We start from the raw sequence: 23,096 nt of genomic DNA on the forward strand, positions 1-23,096 counted from the left end.
TCCACCTGTGATCAAGGCAGTAAGACGCTGAAACGCGTAAGGGAATGGAGATGCCTTTGCGCTGCTAACCTGTGATTAAAAATGCTCCTGCTCCGATATTGGGCCTCATTTGTTTCTTGATGGATGTCAAATTGATGGGCTGCTCCGTGCCTGTTGTCTCGAGGCCGCCCTGTAGGGTCGGGGGCTCCTTTGCTCGGAGGCTGTTTTGGATATATATATATATATATATATATATATATATATATATTCAATGTATATAATAGTATAATAGGCAAGGTGGTTACAGCACCAAGTCATGTATTGTGGAGGATTTTGATAATGGTATTCTGCAGGGTGCTCTGTTATAATTGCTGGGGACTTTAATGTTACATATGAACCCTTAGACAACTCTGAGTTTGGTATTCCTGAGGAAGAAGATATGACCTAACTTTAAGGGCTTATGTTTTCTCTAGATCTTAGAGCCTGCAATAGCAGATCCCCCTCAGACCTGGGTGGCTTGCAAACGTTCAAGTGGAATAATCAATCTAGTAGAATTGATTATATCCTTCTTTCCCTGAACATATGGCCCCATATGGTGAATATGATGGTCATCTCCAGGTGTGATAGAGACCATAACGCCCTCCAATTAATAATGAAGGGGTTCCTATTCAGGAAAGGTGGACTCCTATACTCTGCACCTTGGGGGATATTACTGTAACCAACAAAAAGCAGTTCTTAAAATGGTCTTTTGTTTCCTGTGATCCCAATCTTATGGACAAGATATATGGGAAAAGTAGCCAACTTTATTGATTTGTTGGTGAGCCCGGAATCTGAAGCGAATTGATTGAGAGATCTCTTAAACATCAGGACGATCCGTTTGCCCAACTAGGTGCTTTTTTATGAAAAAACATAATAGGTCATCCAAAGCCAGAAGCAAACATCAATGGTTTAACAAGCGCTGCAGATCCGCCAAGGCAGCACTAATACAGAAAATCAAACAGAATATAAGGGACCAAATTGCACCAGTCAGGAGGGAATATGAGAAATAGCTTAAGTATGCTAAATCTTCATGGGAGACAGATGTGTGGAAAGATTTGGTTAAGGCGACGAGAACAGGGGATAACAAATCTCTCTGGAATATATTTGCCCATGGAAGCAAATCAGCAGTCGCTCATGTGCATTTATTGCTTCAGCTGCAAATATGGGTTGAATACTTTGAGGGGCTCTATTCTGATGTAGATACAAAGCTTGGTGATGTTTCCCACCTAGTTTATTGAGGGCAACACATTGTCACACGCCCATGAAGTAGCGATTAGTGAGTGCCTTGGGGCCTGGACAGCTTTTGTCCCTGGTAAAGCTCCAGGCACTGACAATATTCTATGTGATTATAAACCTTTAATTTGGGAACCCTATTTAAATCTTCTCACCAATTCAATTTGAAAGGGTGGGCCTAGACTGATGTCTTGGTACCACACAGAAATTGCACCTATTTACAAAAAGGGCAGCTGTGATGATCCCCTCAACTACAGGCCCATTAGTGTGGTTGATGAGATGCAAAAACTTTAATGCCGGCAAACTTTGGGTAAACTCGTCAAGTGGGTACAGGAGAACAATGTACTTTCTGATTTTCAAGGATTACGCCAGAAGATAAGTACTATGGATCAGATATTTTGCCTATGCACGATTTATTGGAAATTGTTCCTAGCACAGAAGGCCAACTTATATGTGGTCTTAGTGAACCTGAAATAGGCCTTTGATTCTATTGCCAGAGACAAGCTATGGGCTGTTCTGGGCAATATGGGAGTACCTGATGGGATCCTATCATTCATCATAATCGTGCATGAACTAAACTACGCTTGGGTTAGGTGTGGCAGAAATGAAGAAGTGACAAATAGCATCTGAATACAGAAGGGAGTGTGTCAGGGCTGCATACTAGCCCCCACTCTCTCCTCTCTGTATATAAACGATTAAGTGAATTATCTGGGTGTTCCAGACAATAACGCACCAAAAATTGGGGCAAACAACGTCCTGACATTCATTATTATTCGAGGAAGACAGTTTGCTCATTTCTAAATCTGCAGCAGGCTTGCAAGTTCTGGTAGATCTTTTTTTATCATTCTGTGCTGAAAGGGGTTTGGAATTGAATCTTCAAAAGACAAAATTTATGTCCTTAAATCCCTACCCCCCAAGGAGGTGCAGCATTCAACCTCAAAGCGATCTGCTCAAACAAGTTAATAACTTCGATTACTTGGGGGTTAGACTTACCAACAAGCTAGCCTGGTCCTTGAAGCCAGAGGAGAGCATATTTAAGCTCTAGCAAGAGTCCATGGCGATCCTTACGATGGTAAAGAAGATCAAGAATAGATCACTTTCCCCTCTAGTAGAAATATACAATGCTATGGCCAAGGGTGCTGCTCTATACGGCACGGAGCTTTGGGGCCATGATATGGTAAAAAATCTGACATTAGCAGACAAAAAATATGTAAGGGGATTGCTGAATTTACTTCAAAGTACTCCACATCTTCCACAGTACGTAAACATTGGCATTTTTCCAATTTCTCTAGTTTGCAAAATGCATTCTCTGCAATATTTGCACAGATTATGGCCTAGGAAAGAGCTGGCCCCATATAGGTTCCTTCTTGCAGAACTAATGCGCCCACATATTTATCGGAAAAGTCCTTGGCTAAGGTTTATTAAGGAAATTACCTTCATGCTTGATCTAGCTATCTTATGAAATTCCCCTGATGATGCTGCCTCTATTTCAACATCCACTCTTAAAGATAAACTAAAACTCTTTCTATGGGATGAGGAATTGAGAAAATGCAACCAGGGCAGCTGCACAGGCAGCTTTTCAGATATCAAAGCAGTCCCATTTTTTGCCTTTTTTAGATAAGATAACTTGCCCTTTAGGCAAGCAGATGTTTATGCGTTTTAGATATGCCATTAACAGTTTCTGCATCAAACTATTGCACCTGCACTTTATGGGAACCGTACATCATTTTTTCTTCTTTTGCAAAGCCTATGTTTCTCCTTGCAGACAGTGGATTAAACTTATGTGCATTTTGCTAGGCATTAAGAGAATGGAACATGCATTGAGAATAATGAGAATGGACACTGATGAGAAGATCTGTATCAGTGTCGCTAAGCTCTTGTCCTCTGCATGGATCATCGGCAATAAGGTCCTTGCTCTAAGGCCAAACCATGTTACAGTACAGTCCTAGTAGACATGTATGAAATTCTGTACTGAAATGCTGTTTTGCACTTATCATATTTATGACTTTTTTAAAGGGTATAGGCATGCGCTAGTTACTGGTGCTATTATCGGGTGCTGCCAAAGATTTGCACTTTATGAGATTCTACCATTTTTACATGATTACTTGCATACTATATCATATGGTAATGAAGTGTAATCTTACTGATTAACTTTTATATTGAGATATATATATATATCATGTATTTTTTAATGCTATTTTGATATTGTTTATTGATTTTAATACTTATATTTCACATAAGGATGTGTTCTTTGTACAATGTATGTCGTTTCGAGGATCTTTGAATCCGAAATAAACTTTTTTGATTTGATTTGAATTGATTTGATATGGTATACGATAACATCGCTGATGACATCTGTAATGACATCATTAATGCCATGACTGTTTAGGGCAAGTGCTCAAGTCATAGTTAAATCAGTTGACTGTAACTGGTGAATTTCAGTGTATTTTTGAGTTTAAAATGTTATGTTTTAACTGACATTTTCACCTAACAACAATAGCGTTCAGCAACTGTATATACTTTGTAGTTTATATGCAAACATGCCCTTGTTCGAAAAGATATATAGACAGCACTAAGCTACAAGTACACATGCGAATACTACAACATTTACAAGCCATTGAGTATATGGATGTCATATCCAGTAGCAAGGCACTTTTGGAGTCAGCATGAAGGGAACGTAAAAGTGTGGTAGATGGAATTCCGAGTCAGTGAGGGGTGGCAACTGAGATAAGGCATAAAGAAGGCTGGAAAATAGATAGATTTTGGAATCAGATACAATTGAGACCTTTGGCTTAAATACAGATGAAGAGATGTGTTTCCATCTCTCAATCTTCAGAGACAGATTGTGAATAAGATTTGTTGCCTGCAATTGGATTCTTTGTATCTATATCAAGTGGTTTTTAAGACATTTGTGTTGTGTTTATGTTTCAGAAAGTCAGGAGGTTTGCACCAGATTAGTTATTGAAGAATATAATCTACAACAGAGTTATGGCATCCAAAAGAACCTCCAGGGGTTAGATGTATTACAAAATTATTAACATGAATATAATTGTTGGATAATGTGTGTACATTATCTTACCCATTTAAGTGCAACTGTGTATTATGCCCACTTGGGGTTAAATGATTAGAAATGTATTTATTATATTTTGTTAGTTTTTTAATTTTCTTTTCCATTTCAAGCAAAACATGCCAATTGGGGAGCTACAATGATCGTAAATGCATTTAAAAATAATGACTTATTAATGCTATGTTGAGTTTAGGTTACGGGAGAAAAACTGTTGTTGTATTACGATTTTTAGTGAGTAAGCATTGTTTTTTTGTGATTAATACCTGCAAATGAACTAATTTTGAAGTATTTCACCTGTGTTGGTAACATGTGGCGGATATATAAACAAGTTAAAAAATGGCACTCTTTATTGTGATCAAGGCTGCGAGAAAAGACGTCAGAACTCCACTATCATAAGTTATTACGGTCGAGTTCTGACATCGCAATGCCTCTGCTGCCAGAGCCGGCAGCTGAGGTGAAAGGCAGGGGAGGCCATGGAGCATAACTGAAGCAACTGTTTAAAGGAACAATAAATGGAAGGTTGCTTTGCTTTCTTCTGCTTTACTTTTCAGCATAAATGACAAGTAGAGACAGCATGTTTATTTTTTGCATTCTTTCCATAGAGGAAAGCTAGAATCTTTCTGCATGTTTCTACACATTCTGAGCTACAGCAGTTTTTTTTTAACCTGACGTATTTAACTGTTTCTAACATCTGTTTGCAACAAATACCTAACAGGTTTTTAATGTGTTTAGTTTTACACTAAGGGTTTTATTCCTTTAGGACAATGATCGGCAACATGCAATGTAACAGGGAATTAATTGAAAGCAATATTAAATCAACCTTTGCTTCATGTTCTCATAATAGTATTCATGTTTACCAGCCAGGTACTTGAGTAAGTACATTCATAAGTGACTTTACATGTTTGTGTCTGAATAGAAGCTGGAGGACGAACTTTCCAGGACAAACATGGCATTGCAGTCACGTGAGGACCTCTTACAAGTTGTCGAACTGGAGCATATCACGCTGGAAAATGAAGTAGAAAAATACAGAGCATCACGGACCAGGCAAGAAAGTGCAAAAAGATACAGATTTGTACGGTTTTTATAAGTGACTGTTTAGAAGCAGCATTCCACATTCGTTCGATGAGAGATGTTTTGCTTTTAATAATATCTTGATAAGCGATCTAGATGGCTCAGTGAGTTAGGCGCTTGTTGCTGACAGCGGAAAAGTATGTGAGATGACGTATTAACAACCAGTAGAAGTGATTACTGAAAGTAATTTTGCACATGGCAAAATGGGGAAAAACAACTTTTGGACTGCATATGATTTCTCCATACAATGAAGTGGTAGGAAATGTACAATTTAGGTAGATTACATTTGGTCATGACAGATTTCACAGACTGGTTACTGGAACATTATTTTAATGCTGATTCACCATTTACACTGTCAAGCAACAGGTGAGAGGATGTGGTGTAACGGCCAGAGCTGCCGAGTTTGGAACTGGGGAACCGGGTTAGAGTCTGGACGTCGCTTAACATCCTGTGATTCTGGGCAAATCACATAATCTCCCTGTGCCTACAAATGATTGTGACCTTACGTAATGTAACTGGTGGTCATGTAAGGCGCTCCAATACCTTTGGGTCGAGTTTGCGCTATATAAAACTGCAACAACAAAAAAAGTAACTCCAGGCAGTGACGCCAACAAAAGACATGGCCAAGCATTCACCCGTCCACAATATTCTGTAGTGATATAGAATTCCCAGGGTACCTGGAGGGTATGGTGCTATCACTCTATTGACAAGTGCAGTGTGTGTTTGAATCCACAATAGATATATATTCTAGCATCAGGCATGGAAGTGAATACATATAATTATTCTGCCAAATATGGCGCTCTTTGTGCCACAAAATATGCCCAACGCTGCCGGATAAAGAGCCTAAACTCGAAGCCCTGCTTATTCTTCTACTTTCTGGTATTTTGAGGAGTGTTGTCCGGCAGAGACCTGTGAAGGTTTGGTTGGGGATAGTGTGAGTTTTCATTTTAAATGTATGCTGGGCATCTACAAGGTGGGGTGGGGGGTTACACGAGTTTAGTTTTGTGGAAGGGTGGGTGAACTGTGCTGGAGTTTGTGAAGGGTGGGAGCTGAACATGGAGCCTCGGAGGGAAGCGGTGAGGGTGGCATACGAGAAATCTGCAGGGAGATTACACATAGGGCCTGGTGAAGGTTTATGAGAGTCAGAGGAGTTGCTAGTAAGTCTGGGAGCAAGCGATGAGGTTGATCAGGGAGTAACCAAAACTTGAAGCGAGACCTATCGAAGGCTGGGAGAAGACCTTTAAAGGTAAACTTTGGTTAGTGCTGCATAAAAGGCGGTGATGAAAGGAGTTGTTGAATATGTAGGCTCCTTGGCAGTTCTTCCAAGTTATCAGAGGACATAGAGGAACCACAAATTACTGTTGACACTGGTGGAGGGTCCATAGCTTTCAATTTACCAAGGCCTCTATAATACCTCCCCTGCCTCTAGTTGCTGAAAATGTCAGTAAGATCTCTTCCCACATTCAGACAAGGGACCTTGGATTAGTTGCGGCTCAAGTTCCCATGGAGCCATGCACCAGGCCAGTATGCAGATGAGAGAAAGTCAGGAAGGACTGTAGTAGGGAATATTGAATTCAAAATTTTGACGGGTCATTATATCAAGACCATAATGTCAAGGGACGCTGCACACCTAATGTCCACGGTGTGATGGGCCCGAGTGGCACCCATCTTAGGCAATTCCAAGACAAGCAGCCAATGGCCCAGTTTATACACAGAATACCTGAATTTAAGATATGGTAAATATAGGTCAACTTCAAAATTATTTTTACTTCTCTTGATATGTTGCATTTTTTTGACTCCCTAAAGTTTGAAGACTTCATCTAGGACCGGGTGTTAAATGTAATGTATATCCTCGGAGTGTTGAATGTGCTAGAAAGGCATGTGTTTCCACCTGCTGCTCCGGCCGCTCACCCACGCATGCCAACATGCTGAGGTTTAGCCTTGCTTCCCATCACAAGAGGTAAAACCTTTCCTTCTGCTGACTGATCAACATACTGCTTGGCTGTTTGCCCACTTATTAGTGTTAAATATGCTGAAAGAACTGCAAATCCCTCTTTATCCAACAATTGAGTATTGTAAAATTTCAAATCCTGCCCTGGACGTAATTCCTCTTTAGTGAAATAGAAAACAAATGTGCCTTTCTGGCTAAAATTAATCTAGCAAAGTATCATAAAACATGGCACTTTGTGGCAGTAGTATTTTTAATTGTTGTATTTCTTTGCAGCTGTGAGCAATCACCAACAAGCTGCATTCGATTGAATGATGAACTGGCAAAGAAGACACAGGAGCCACACAAAGTTGAACAGGATCAGGAAATTCAGCAGAAAGATCAAATTAAGGTAAGTGCAGCGTCAATGTTTATGTCCTGTGTGACAGCGTAGATGCTATGTTGTCGTTGTGATTTATAGAGTCTACTGCTGTCTCTAGTGTGGTCCTAAAGCTTGGTAACCGCCCCCTCACAAGGACTACTGCATCTCCTGTTAGTTACACCTACTCTTCTCCTTAGTCCAGTTGCATACCACTACTGTACTCTCAAAAGCTCATGGTCATGGTCAGGGCTAATTGGAACTATGCGGCAGGAAGGTTCAATTTTGCGGCAAGGTTTATTAAATTATGTGGCAAGAATGGGAAAATTATGTGGCATTGTGCGGCATATTTTGTTATAGTATTACTTCATTATTTTGTCATTTTTAAGCTTGTTAACATTGTCTGGGCATTAGTATCAGTTTAGCACCCAAATATAGCAATAAGGTGCAGAAAGGTGACCAGTCAACGTTTGCATAGGACCTTCCACTGCGCGGCAACACGTGCTGTTGAGTTATTACTCACGTTTGTACCATTTGAGCTAGAGACAAAAAAAAATTCATTAAAATCTGCAGATTATGCGGTAGATGATGGATTATGTGGCAACTGTGACAAACCTTTAATTAGGAGACAATCGCTGCGACCACACAATTGCATAATTCCTGTGGCCCTGCTCATGGTTTGCACACACTGTTGAGGCTTGTGGAGGCGCTCCTCCTGCTGCAAGTCCAGTGGAGTGCAGTAGGGGACTATTCGTAAATGCTACCTGTATGTGGAGTGCAGTTTGATGGCAACCGGTGAGGTGATCCAGCAGGGTTGCCATGGTCTTGATGCAGAGTAACTTGCGACATATGAATGCGATTAGAAATAATGTGGATTTTGTGCTGGACAGGGTTCAAAGGCTTAGATTTACGATTAGGGGTTACAGCCTAGTAGAAATATGTGATTTACATATTTATTTATTTATTTGAGGTTGTGCATGGTGTCCAAGTGTGCTAAAGCTTTTTAAAATTAAAGGTTACGTTACCTGAACACAGTATAAAGCACCAATACATATACACACAAGATCCTTGCAGATTAAGGATTATATTGATATAAATCAGTGGGGCGAACAATGCGAGAGGAATGATATAACCCTGGGAGGAGAGAAACAAGAGGAGGAGCATGAAATGTCAATTTGGGAAGGGTTCCCACCCAGTAACAGCTGATGTGAAGGAGCCAGACTAACTGATGGGTAAGGAGAAGGAGATGTGCACATTATTCAAGTGGGGGTGTAGGATGCATAGAACAGTGTAGAAATAATTGTAGAAAATTTGAAAATATGATATGCATCTAATCAATTCTCCTGCATTCTATGAAATGATGTAATATTAGTGCCCCAAAAACTATATTTTCAAGGTAAAAGAGGGGACTGGATAGCTAGTGAATCATCTACGTAAACCAAAATGTTGCAGTGGTGTTTCCATAAATAGTTCCACCTTCTTTTCCTTCACCGTAAGTGTACCTGCTGTGTTAATACAGTGCATTTCACAACATTAATTTTTTGAGAGGGTAAATATTATTTTAAATCTATTGTCAGTCCGCCCAACCAACCATTTTAAAGCATGATATTCAAATACGGATAAATGTTCCAAAAACTAGGGGTGGGCGGAATTTGCGTAGTCGCACTCCGCAAAGCTCCGCGAAACGGTAAAAAATCTCCGCAAACACGCAGAAATTCCGCGAACACGCGGAATTGCTTGTTCGCGATGCTTTTTTCTTTTTCGCGATCACTGTTTGCGTGCTCGGGGAGAAATATCTCGCGAACACGCATTTTGAGAACGCAAACAAGCAAAAAATTCCACGAAGCTGCGGAACGCAGAATTTTCGGCAATTCCGTGTTCTCCGTGGAACGCAAAATTACCCAAATTCTGCAAATTCCGTGAACGCAACCGAATGTACCGCCCAGGCCTACAAAAAACACAATCCATTGTGGTCCCTACCTCTTCTGGCCAATCAGCTGCTCTTTGCTCCTGCTATTTTATCCAAGTTCAAAAAACTTATCTCAAGGAAGACCTGCCTTCCATGGTAAGATACTGCAGTAAGGCAAACACTACGAGGTCACTAACGAGAAACGCAGTCATAGCAGGTGAGGCAGACACAGACGTTACTGAGAAAAGACACAGCACTAAGGCTCTGAAAGAGAAAAACAAAACATGAATGTGTGGAGTGTGATACAAAGCACACATTCAAATATATCTGTGTTGAGCGCCATTAACATAACATCAAACAAGCATTAAAAATGAAATAGGTCTCGCCTTTCATTAAGTTAAAGCCATTTGCTTTGCTATACAATACCATTAACAAAGCATATGGCTTTAACTTAATTAAAGGCGAAACCTATTGCATTTTCAATGCTTGTTTTTAAAGGGGCTCGCTGCAGCCCTCACCCCAGCATGGTAACAACGCCTGAGGCCAGTTATTTACCCTCGATGTGGGAGTCTGACTGAAGTGGGGACCGCCTCCCCGGGTTGTGTGCGTAAACAGGAGGCTCCGGGCTCCCGCCGGGCTGGCAGGAATGGCGTTTAAAAGGCGGCGAGTGTTTACCAGGAGGCAGAGTTCATTCATGCAGCTCCCATAGAGACCGTCGACAAAAGGTCAGTAAGAGAAGGCCGAAGAGGGCACGAGGGGAGAAAGTAAACACCAGAGTACTAATGTGAAAGGAAAAACCGAGTAGAAAGCAGCCGACAATAAAAGAAAGACCTTCAGATCCGATACATAGTATTATTATACAAATATTCGGTTCACGGGAGCGGCAGAACTCTGCGCCCCTAGTTACGCAGAAGGAAGAGCCGAGAGGCAGGAAGATGAAGTGATCGGTATCCCACAACTGAATAACACACACCAACGACACACAAATACACTAAATGTCAACAGCCATGCTACCTACACCCGGGTTAGCCCGGTGAGGGAGACACATACATCCTCAAAAGGACACCATACTCTCAACTAGCGCCTGCACACACGCATGAAATACTGCCGCCCGCTATAGCACACGCATGACTGATACATGCAGACAGGAAATGGCAAGTGGACCACGCCTCCATCACTGCTACTTCGAATCACACAAACAGAAATCAGGCTTTTGGTGTGATCGTACCCTCGACACCAGGGTGTGAGAGCACCGGAAAACCCCAACAGCGCCCTGAGGACATCCTCGTGGCAGGCTAGGTGCTGTGGAAATCTAACACATCACAGCATTCACTGAGGGAAGCCAGGATGAGAGAGCACCTGGTACATTATCCAGTAATACCCTTTCCCCAAATCAGTCATAGTAAAACAACTGTCCAGTGCCGAACACAGAAGAAACTGTATACAAAGGGCAGGCTAACAATGGTATTTACTCTATAAAGTGGAGACGCATGAGGAACAGTAGTGAAAGTGGTGTGTACACAAGGTAAGGCCTCGTGGGATAGCACCCCGGCTTCAGACATCACTACTACTCATAGTGCTAATGGTAAAAATAGCCATTTACACCGCTCGTACAAACTGGACTGCGTTTTGTCATTTAAATATCCACATGACGCTGTTGTTTTCAAAAGACCTTCTTGAACCTGAGTGGCTAACTGGTCTACGTAGTGCCTAACTGCCTAAGATTCTAAGCGCATGAAACCAACGATAGGGGCTGCTAAATATACAGAGTCTTGTCCCACTGTATATGGGCAACATTCGAGCAAAAAAAAAAAATCGCTACTGAGAGGAGTTTCTTGTATGAAAGACATATTCGCCTCTGGGGAAGATGGATACATCCAGGCAACATTCAGAGAAGCGCTAACTACAACTGCCGCTACGGATCCGTTTTAAAATGAAAGTCAGGAATGCATGCGTGGGGTCTCTGTGAGAGGCTTTTCACACTAGATTTACTGTGCGCACTACACATGGGAACGTGCATTTCCTACTACACACTAATTATAATGGTTACCTACTCACAATATTGTGCCACCCACCCCTGACCTCCCTCGCCCCTCCCCCCAAAAAAACAAGGACTCGCCATAGACCTGAAGCCCATTTCTCCGCAAGTGTTCATTCACACGTCTGGAACCTGAGACGGGGTCATTTAAAAAACATACAGGGCATTTAAAAAACACAGAGATCGCGCGCAAAATAAAAGTAAACTCGACAATTCGAGACGCTCTGGTTGTTCAGCGCCTCGGGGAAGCAGGCCAGCAGCTGCCAAGGGAGCGCCCTGCCGCTGCTTCAGTCCCACACTCTGCTGTTTACTTTTGAAGTTCATTAAAGAAACCCCTCACTGTGCCCAGAACGAAGTGGATGTCCGAGGTTCACTTAGAGCTTACTCTAGAACCAGGGTTATCACAACAAGGAAGAAAGCCCAGGAGAGGGGCAGTGCCAGCGCCAGCGATGCCTCTTTGTACATGCGTTTTATCATCCGAGAACAAACATCCAAACGCCAGGATGATGCTATAAGTGTAAGCACTTTAGACGCATCTTTTAAAGTGGCACCATGCCAGAGACCCTGCACACCGTGACAGCACAGAAGATAGTGCCAGCGCCTCGTGGCTTCATTCTACTGTGCTGGGACTTATTTTACCTACATACGGAGAAGGAACGGACTAGCAATACCCCACCCAGCCCGCTCATTGATTAATATAAACACTGGCAAAAAGCAGCCGGCTTACCGTATTGGAAGCGGAGGCGTGGGAGCAGCTCCTGGGCGGCCGCCGACAGCCCCACCAGGCACAGCGTGTGTAAAGCGGGGATCAGCCAGCCCCGTGTCGCCCCCATGCCCTCGGCTCCGGCCGTGCGATTCCTCGCCGCCTTCCCTACGGACGGTCCTGGTGGGTAAATCCAAGTCACTGGGGCAGTCCGAGCCGGGGAGTAGCGAGCTCCGTGTGCCGTGGCTGCTGAAAGCTGAGCTAGCAAAACTTTGCTAGAGCCCGCCTCTGTCTCCGTCAGTAACCAGCCCACACATGCACGACGGCTCCAGCGACCTGCAAGAGGCAAACACGGCAGGCTTGAAAAACAAGCGCTCGCCATGACGTTTTTCGTTCGTACACTTTTGTCTTTTAGAGCCGTCCCAGTTGGACTGGCTCGCCTGACTTCCTTTTGTGCTAAAAGGTTTCTTATCTTTATGGGGCCATGTGTTTGGCCCCATAAAGCTAACAAACCTTTTACGCCAGCAGTAAGTCAGGGCAGCCAGTCCAACTAGGACGGCTCTAAAATAGAAAGGTGTACATCACTGGAAGCTTTTTTCCAATGGCTGGCCACCGTTTACCATAAACGGTGACGCCAGCCAATGGAAAAGAGGGGCGGGGCTCAAACCCCGCTAGTGAAAGCTACCCTAAATCATTAAATCTCGCCAGCGAGACTGCGCATGTCTGCGCAGCCTACGCCAGACGAGACCTAAAAATAAAAGTCAACAAAAAATGGTAAGCAGTGGCGGCTGGCGTGTACTGAGGATGGTGGCAAAAAGAAATGTTAATTAAAAAATACCTTGTATCTTGAGGCGCGACCTCCTCCTTCCCCGGGTGTCTTCTCTCCTCATAGAAGCTCCCGATGCAGGAAACTGCACTACCCAATCCTGGCCCTGCTTTCACAGCATGAAAGTAGTGCCAGGATAGGATAGTGTGGCCTCTCCCAGTGCTCCTAGGAGCACTGGAGGCTTGCGCTTTCTCTAGAGGTAGAGAACTTTAAAATGTGCATGTCTGGCTGGCAGTCGGAAGACGGCCGGCCAAAGAGAGATGCGCATTTTAAAGAGCATAGCTCTGCTGCTGCCATTCAGCAGCACTGGTGCCCCGTCTTCACATTTAGTTCAGGATGGGTTGCTGGAAAATAAAATCATAATAAATTAACTTTATTACCATTTTATTTTTCAGCAATGGAGCTTGTGGGGCGACACTCCTCTTCTCAAATGGTAACCCCTGTTATCGCTACTTTCCTTACGCCTGCTTCAGGACTGACTTAGCCATGATATCCTATGGAAGGTGGATATCATGGCTAAGTTTGTGAGTCCCTATCATCAAGCTAACGCCACATTGCGTGAGATTATCGCTGGGTTTCCAGCGATAATCTCACGTTAGGCAGTTAGCATGAGGATTTTTATCGCTGAGGAGATAAGCGTTGCTAATAGCACGCTATCTCAGCGATAAAAATCCACGTTACCCGGCGATAATTATCCTCACGCTAAGAGCGCTGAGCGATAATTATCGCCGGGTGTTGCTGATATGCCCCTTAGACTCTCTGATTTGCAACAGCAACTGAAAAAGAACATAGGCCACTGGAAGTTTTTTAAATGTGAATTCACAGGGACCCATCATGGTTTCTTATTCGTGGTCTTGCTCACTCTCTTTCAAATCATTTTGTACCTTCATCTCCTGTTCTTCAACACTCTTGTATGCTTAGTCCCAATCGCGTTTCCCCTTATCGATGCTCATGATTGGCAAAAATTGGCAAGTGGCATACCATGTGCAAGTGGATTGAGGCACCCTCACACTGTGATGTAAAGACACGAATGAACGAATAAGGATGAATTAAAAAAAGCATGAACGCCAGGACACCCTTTTAGGGCAGCTGTTACGCCCTACAAGACACTTCATGATGTGTCATGGCAGTCTTCTTCTTCTCACATTCCTCTATATACTCTTTGTTTTCCCGCCTCCTCTTCGCTATGGAGAGAACTCTGAACTGCATACGTAGTAGAGGAGGGGCTGATGGGCCCCTGGGGATCCACAAATGCAATATTCCTCAGAGGACAGCAGTCTTTGCAAGAAGTATTTGTTTATCAGCTCTCAGAAGTCTCTTGGAGGCACAAGCTAGTGTGCCACACTTAAACACGAAGATTCACGTCCACCCTCAGTTCAGAGTTTGAGTTTCCTCTAGCTTTCCAAATTGGGAGATGATATGTGTGTATTTTGGGGTATCAAGGGCAGGATGGACAGCAGGAAGTGTGTCACATGGACAGTTATGTGGCATTTCTTGGGATAAAGTGGAGGAACATAACGCAGATGGCACTCATTGCCTCACCTTTAGAACCTCAAAGGTCCAACTGCAGTAAGAGGATTCCTCTCCACTGTGTCCTAAGAACACTGGGCCTGATTGCGATGGCGGTCAGTCGAACGAACAACCGCCATCACAGTAGGAATAAAACCACCCGACCAGGAGTCGGCAGTCCCATCTGCCATATTACGATAAGACCGCCATGTAAGCGGTAGGAAATTGCCTTTTTCTACTGCGGCTTGTGCTGAGGCCCAGGAAAAGGGCCGCAGTAGAGAAAGGCAGTTTGTAGACATCCATGCACCATGTGGTGCCTGGCACACGGTGCATGAATGTAATGGGCAGCACTACAAGTGCCCCCCAGGCCACTTAGCAGTGGCCCACGAGGGTAGGGGCCCTGCTTGAGGCCCCCAAAATTCTTTTCCAATAGTCTTTTTATGGTGGTGGGACCGCCATGAAAAGGCTGTCGGAAATGGACATAGTAATCTTGACAGCGATGCCTGCGCAGGCACTGCCTCCATTCAAGATCACGATTCCGAAAGCCGCCCGTCTGAATTAATAGATCCTTTTTGAGGCGGCAGTCCGTCCCACCGACAGTCAAGGGTCCGACCACCTGCATCCTAATGCGGCGGTCGCCCGAAGGGCTGCCTGTTGGTGGGACCAGCCCCAACGGCCTGTCGGTGGGGGTCCCACTGGCATCATAATGATACCCATAGTTCCTTTTTCTCTTTATTGCTATATTAAAAAAACAAAATTAACATGCCTCCTACCTTCTCCTGTACCTTCTGTCATCGAGTCACCTTTCCAGTTTGAATTAACTTTTATATTTTGTAAATGTAAAAACTTTAAGAGACATTTCTATGGTTATTTCGAAATGTAGTAACTTGATACCCTTAAGTCTGATCCACTCTACACAAAACTATAACCAGACCCACTCAACCTTTTGTGATTTTGAGAATCGTGTATTTACCACAAATCTGGCTGAGACATGCAATGCTCACAATTTCAAGTCAAGGTGCTGCAATAAAACAAAACTGTTTCTGTAAAGTTTCATTTTCTGATTTTATTTTCTGTGAATGCAGGCTGCTCCCTGGCTTGGCATTCAGCACACTGTGAGATGCACCTGCTTGAGGTAAAGGCCTCTGAGCAGCGTCTCTCTTTGTTGCCTGTCTGCCTAAAAGCTGGTACTGTAAGGAGGTGGCTGACAGGGTCGGATTGGTAACGCGGGCACTTGGGCACTGGCCGAGGGGCCAGTATCAGAGTACCAGCTGTGGTCCGCTTATTTGGGCTCCCTGGGGGCTGATTTGGGCTGTGTCTGGTGTATTCAGATGCCGCCAGCGGCCCGGTGGGGCCCTGAGTGGCCTTTCTGGGGGTGATGGGCATCCATTACCTCCCTTTTGCGAAAGGTATCACTCCCTTTCTCTCTCTGGGCCTGCCCATTAATGTATGCATATTGAGTGGGGGCAGAGGGCCCGAGCATAAGTGGCCTCACTTGTTTTTCAGGTGTGTTTCACCAGTGTGAACTAATTTGTGCATTTTTTTTAATCTAAACAAAGTTAAGAAAACATGCCTCTGTCAGAGACCCCCCCTTCTTTTTATAAAACTTTGCAGAATCAGTGCTTTGCGGAAAGGCAATTTGCAAATGTGGGCCACTTTTTTTAGTGTGCCCAAGCCGATTTTTAATCCCAATCTAACCCCGGTGGCCGAGACATAGTCTAACCAGGGGCGTAACTTGTCAAATACTGTAAAGGGGGCCAGTGAGTCTGAGGTTTCCCAACAAGCACGGTGGCGTACTCAACTCAAAAGGACCAGGGGTGTGCATGTGCAGAAAGCAGTGCTGGAGAAGGGTCGGAGCAGGTCTGATTCTGGTTGCAGCAGCTATTTTTGGGCAAACATTCAGCAAATCTTTCCACCTACCTACCTATCAGTGGAGAGTACTGACACAAGCACACACGCAGCAGCAGCCACACATTCAATGTGCATCTGTGGAGGTGGGAAGTGGCCTGCAGGGGATCCGCTAGGTCCATCTCTACCTCTCAGCCATGCTCAGGCTGCAAATGCTCAGCTTCACAGACAAACACAATTCTATTTGTTGAGGATGTCCCTGGACTGGCAGCAGGTCTGAGAGGTCAGACTTTGAGCCCACCTAGAATTTCACAACTCCTTCAGACAGAGCAACCCATCTGGGGAACAAAGACACTGTCTCGGGTCCTACATCACCAAGAGACAAACGGATCTGAAAGTTTATTGTTTTAATATAGCACAACCGTTGCATTTCTGACCACGGTATGTTAGTGTTGTCTATATTGTCCTTCCTATGGCCTAACAGTTACACCGTTACACAAGCAATTAGATACTAGGAAACCAGGTTCGACTTCAGAAGAATGGAGGTCTGCGAAGTTGTGACCTGCAGATCACTAAATGTTTCTTAAGCAAGCTTTCTGCTGGCTGAACCAAGCACTAGATTGCAAATGTTAATAATAAGTGTTAGTACCACCCAACAGTAGTGCTTAGTTTCAGGCGGTGGTTTCCGGAGGTCAGCACCGGCATTTCATTGTCAACACCTGCACTTATGGCAGTCTGACACATGGTGGGGCTGCTTGTCTAATTTACACTTGAGCACAAGAAAAGTTGTTTATTAACTGAATATACATTAAAAATAGTAATACCTGCCGCCCATGCCATTCTTATGGGTTCGGAGGACTGGAATAGACTGAATGGTTAAACTTGTAAGAGTGTGGTGCTTAGTAGTTGTGTTGGTACTGTCACTGGCCGAGCTGGCATGGGCAGTTGAAGTGGCCTCCTAACAAGGGCCCTGGCACTTATTGTTTCACAAATTAAGCACTGCCCAACAGAAAGAATTTTAACAACCTCTGAATTACAAAACATTAAGTTACCTTAATGTTAAGTTGTTTGCAGAGGAGCTTCTTTACCACTATTGTAACTTATCTCTTTCAAGTTGCACAAGGATTTCTGCAACAACCGCATTACTCCTCTGAACTATCACACTTAAGGGCATATTTAGAATCTCCTATCACCGACGTTGTGGTGGTGATAGGAGCTTCGCCTTATTTACAAGGCAGAGTTTAGCCACTTAACGTGGCTTACCGCTGTCTTGTAAATAAGGCCCTTTTTCACGTCATGGTTAGCGTGAAAGGGGTGGGCAGTGGGTGTCGCGGTGGGCGTTCCACCGCAGCACCCATTAATTTTGATGCTGCCCCCTATGTACAAGGGCAGCGTAAATAGGAGGCAGTGCCAAAATTAAGACCAGGGAAAACCTGGTATTACTCTGTCACAACGAGGAGAAATTATTTATTTCTCCTCGTTTTTGCTTTTTCCTTGTGTGCTGCCCTGTGCAGCACACATGGAAAAAGCAAACTGCCATGGGTTGTTTATGTACAGGAAGGTGTCCCTTCCTGTACATAAACAATCTGTAAAAAAAATGCAATGTGACTTTTGCGTGTTCTGCATTAAGCAGCACACATAAAAGTGACAAAATGGCATTTTAGGATTGTTTATGTGCAGGAAGGGGGACCTTCCTACACATAAACAATCATCCCCTGCACGCAGACACCCTAGCACTATGGTGCAAGGGTGCCTGCGTTGGTGCTACACTGCTAAATGTAGCGCCAGCGCAAGGTGAAATGCAAGGCTGCACCGTATCCTTGTAAATATGGTGCATCCTTGCGTTTCAGAAGTGGTGGAGTGAGGCGTTAAGCCATGATGGCTAACACCTCACTCCGCGCTTCCTCGTACGTATGCCCCTCAGTATAAATCTGTGTCATGCAGGTTGCATGCAACGCTCTGCAGTAGGCACATTAACCCTATCTATTCTGTAATTCACCCCTGTAACCAGGACTACACATAGATTCCCCCATATGTACATTAAACGCCAGAGCTATCTTACCAGTATTATAAGCTGAGACTTGCTGAATACACATAGGTCTCTGTAGTAGTGTCTTTAACTCTCTGAAGGATCTTGAAATAGAGTTTGTAACAAATTGAGGAAGGCAAAACAGATTTAACTGCCAGATTTTCTTCGTCAGTTCATTTAGGGGCAGTGTGTGTACAATTAATGCACGTATCCTGGCAGGCTATCGACTGACTGTCACTGATTCAGCTCCTCATGATGCACACCCTTGTGACTCCACTGCCTGTCTGTCTGTCTGTCTGCCACCGACCATCCCTCATCCAGTGTGTTAGCTCCTAGAGTCAATTCTTTCAATTTCCAGCACTGATGGGATATTCATAAGAGCATCCCTTGAAGGACAGTAATGAGCCGAGACAACAGAAAGAGTCCAAGTCAGGGATTCCATCCCCTGCCCAGCATTGGAGAAGGGGGCCCTGGGTAGACTGGAAAGAGAGGACGAGTGGAAGCAGAGGGCAGAACTAAGGACATGAGCTCTGTGTCACAGGGCAGGAGCACCGCCCCTTCACGGAGCCTCCAAAAAGATCCGTCAGAGAAGAACTAGAGCACAACCCCCTCCCCGCTGCTCAAACTTATACACAACAGCTGCTAAACATGGAGCCGGGCTGTCTAACACGATGGCAGTGTGACCAGTCTGCGCTCTCCACTCTCTGAGTATGGAAGTCACATGAAGTTCACTGAGGGATCATGGCAGAGGCGGGCGGTGCAAGGGGCATGGACCAGTCAGTAGAGACATGCTCATGTGTGTATTCACAAAGAGTAACAATACAAACCGACTTTCACGGCACTTAGACTCGTTTTTCGAGGTCCTCGTATTTTGAGGCATGCATACCGGGAGCTGTTATCCCAGAAGCAAAATACAGGATAACAAGTTATTTCCCCCAGATTGGGAATAACGCTTAGACCCAGGAATACCAGGCCCAATTGTGTGTGCGCGTTGCTTTGCCCATAGTGTAGGTAGCAGAGGGCATAGGGCAAAGAAACGACCACGAGTAGGAGGGCGCTGTGAGGCATTTGTTTTCCATATTGCTTTAGCAGGAGCGCGGGAAAGGTGCTGCGGGTTCCCATTAACTACTCTATCCGGACGGTCCATGGCCAGTGTCTAAGGGCGGGAGATTACTGGCTCCGGTATCTGACCGCAGGCCTGGCACAATTCCAGATCGAAGACACCGAAAATCCCGTCATTGTCCAGAGGGGTATCTCCCCCAGGACGATGCTCTGAGCAACTCATAATATGTGTCGCAATGTTGATTGTTACTACCCAACTGAACCACTTCAGTAAAAACCCGCAAGGATACAAACTCTGCCTTGCGTGTTACATGCAGCCCTTAGTAGCGGGTGCAAAACTTACTGAGAGTTTTTCCCAGGGCTGTTGCTTGTTACTAACAAGGTTTCGGTAAGCAACGAAAGCAGTAACACACTGATCTGTCTTACGTCGAATGCAAATGTCTGACCTAACATTATATGCAATGCACTGATAGCAGGCACATTAACCCTCCAAGCTACTTTAGGACGCATCAAACCTGCCGCTGGAAATTACGCTCTGAACCATGACTCCAGTATGCATTAGCCAACTGAGCAACGACGAGCATAAGAAACATCAATTATTTACAGAGAATGGCACTGCTGCATGAAACCCTACTATCAGAATTAATTATTCATAGTTTAGCGCCTTCTGACCAACCTTTCTGGCAGACGTTTCTCTAGCTGAGGTCACAGGTCTGTGCTGGGGCCCTGCATCACCTCGCACATATGCACGAGGGTTGATGGGACATGCAGCGGAAGTGCCTGAAAGTCCGAACCTGAGGCGCTTTGTGACTTGCTGATTATGTCCCGAGTTGAGGTGTCACCAAAGATCACTAATGCAGCTCTGATGTGAGTAGAAACAAAGGATGTTGCAGAGGGCCCAGATTGTAATCAGACCTTTCTTCACAGGCGGTTTCTGTGCAGAGGAGTGGCCCAAAATCCAACGTCTGGCACACATCTCCTAGGCCACCATTAGCCCTTGCACATCGGGTCACGGGGAGCCATCCATACAGAGCAAGTTACAAGCAGGGGTTTGTGGTGGTGGCACAAGATGTTCCCGGCCACCTTGGGCCCTCCCTGCCAAACCTTAACCCTTCCAAAGCTTGCTATCTGCAGTGAAGAGATGAGAAGAAAAGGACCCAACTATCACCTCACAAGTCTACCTGAGGCCTCCTAAACCCAACTCTAAGAAAGGATCGGGGGTGGGGTGTACCACCCCATACACCTTCTCTGAAGATACACCCCGGGGTTTATCCACCCTCCCTGCGGGGTATGGGTAGTGCGAGAAAGCCAAGCCTATCTGGACGCACTCACACTTGCGAGACTCTTACATTCTATAAAGGGCTTGGAACCAACCCATTACGTACCATTTCTAGGCAGCGTTGTCACTCTTCTTTGCTGCCTTCTAATTGGGCAGCGCTTGTCATGCGTCACATCCTTTTCTTTTGGTGGTACATGGACCAAGCACAGATTAAATAAATGTAATTAGTGTCCCTCCCCTGGCCATCAACTGGGTGTCCTGTGATTCAGGCACCATTTTGTATTAAAAGAAGCACTATGACACAATCAACGCTGGCCCCGCCATAGCACTTTTTTAAAACATTTTCCCACCCTCCCCATTCTGGTTCTCCTACTGCCTCCCATCCGCCCTCTTGTCTCTGTTTCTTCTCCCCCCAACACCATCACTCCAATCCGTGCTTGTTTTCCCAACTCCCAGAAGTAAAAAAACAGGGCTACAGCCTAGTCCTTGTTAAATCTAAAGCAGACATGCTTACTATTGCTATCCCTATTCAAGTAGACTGGTCTGACCACTTCCTCATCCCCTTCCCTCTTCACCTATCACACTCTATAATGCTTGGCCAACCTAAAAGGACTGCTACCTGGTTTCGTAACTCCAAAAACATTGACCTTGACACTCTCAGTGATTCTGCTATGCTTCCACTTCCAAGGTTAGATCCCAACTTGGATGTCAACGATCTTACCTCCCAATGCCTCTCAGTCCTTGCAGTCGAAATTCATAATGCCGCTCCACTTCAAAGCAAAAGGTAAAGGCCTATTCCTTCAGCACCATGGTTCAATAAATCCCTTTATGAAGAAAGGAAGAACCTGAGAATCCTGGAGAAACAATGGAGACAATCTTCATCCACCTCTAATCTTTCTACTCAACGTTCAGCAAGATGAAAATACCACAAACACATCTACCATGAAAAAACATTACACTTCCGAATCCTCCTCGACTCAGCCAAAAACAGACCCATTTGACCTCATCAAAAATCCAAACCGCTCTCATTCAACCACCAAGCCTGACGACCCTCCTAAGAAAGTAGTAGAATTCACTATATTCTTTGATGAAAAAGTTAAATCACTGGTGGAGCAGGTCATTCATTCTACCCCTCTAGAGGAGCGCAAATCCTTAGTCATTTGGCAGAACTTTGACGTCATCTCTGAAGATGCCCTCCTCAAATGCATCCTCGAAATAAAACCCTCTAACCATTCATTTGACCTCATCCCTAGTGATATTGCCATTGATTTCTACTCCCATACTCTTTCCTATTGGACCAGTCTGGTTAACCTCTTCCTCTGTCAAGGCTGCCTTCCTGTTGCCCTTAAAACAGGACAGGTTACCCCTCTTCTTAAAAAACTTCTGCTGATCTGAACGACCTCAACAACTTCCTCCCAATAACTAACCTCCCTTTTCTTGTGAAAATCACAGAAAGATGTGTAGCGAAACAACTTTCCCTACATATTAAGGATAATAATCTTCTTGACAATTTCCAGTCTGGGTTCACTCAAAACTGCAGCACCGAAACAGCCCTGCTGTAAGTGATCGATGATGCGCTGCTTGTACTCAATGTGGGGGAGTCTTGTCTTCTGATTCTTCTAGACCTTTCTGCAGCCTTTTACACTGTTAATCACAACACTCTCCTTAACACTCTTCAACAGAGGATGGGCTTGGAAGGCACAGTACTTAAATGGTTTGCCTCATTCCTCTCGGACAGATCTCAAATGATCAAAATCGCGAACAGTCTTTCGTTTTCATTGGCGGTAGGTCAAGGCGTCCCTCAAGGTTCTATCCTTGCACCCACTTTGTTCAATCTTTAATTGGAACCATTAGGAAATCTCCTAAGTAAATCTGGGATCCTTTACCATCTCTAGTCGGATGACACTCAAATCTACCTTAAGGTGTCTTCCACCCACGATATCTCAATCCTCAACTCTACTCTTAACTCTATTCAAAACTGAATGTTAGCTCATCAACTCATTCTGAATCTTTCCAAAACTGAATTCCTCCTCTCTACCTCACTCTCTCCTCCTCCTGTTCAATCTTGGATGGATCAGCTGAATTTATTCAACAATAAACCTATCATTGTCGACATCGCAAAATCCCTTGGTGTCATACTTGACAAAAGGCTCAATCTACTCTCCCACATCAATTCCATTGCAAAGAATGCACGATAC

The 23,096-nt window shown here is 44.4% G+C and overlaps 1 protein-coding gene across 5 annotated transcripts in view; it reads left to right on the forward strand.

The window, feature by feature from the left end:
• DEUP1 (deuterosome assembly protein 1) overlaps positions 1-23,096 on the forward strand; it is a 425,119-nt gene that overhangs the window by 241,489 nt on the left and 160,534 nt on the right. For all 5 annotated transcript variants that reach the window (XM_085624053.1, XM_085624057.1, XM_085624056.1 and 2 more), the window contains 2 exons: positions 5,235-5,362; positions 7,614-7,728. In XM_085624053.1, coding sequence (XP_085480179.1) covers positions 5,235-5,362; positions 7,614-7,728 — 243 coding nt within the window. The remainder of the gene's footprint in view (positions 1-5,234; positions 5,363-7,613; positions 7,729-23,096) is intronic.

This window comes from Triturus cristatus, chromosome 8 (genome assembly GCF_964204655.1).
Source record: "Triturus cristatus chromosome 8, aTriCri1.1, whole genome shotgun sequence".
NCBI lineage: Eukaryota > Metazoa > Chordata > Amphibia > Caudata > Salamandridae > Triturus > Triturus cristatus.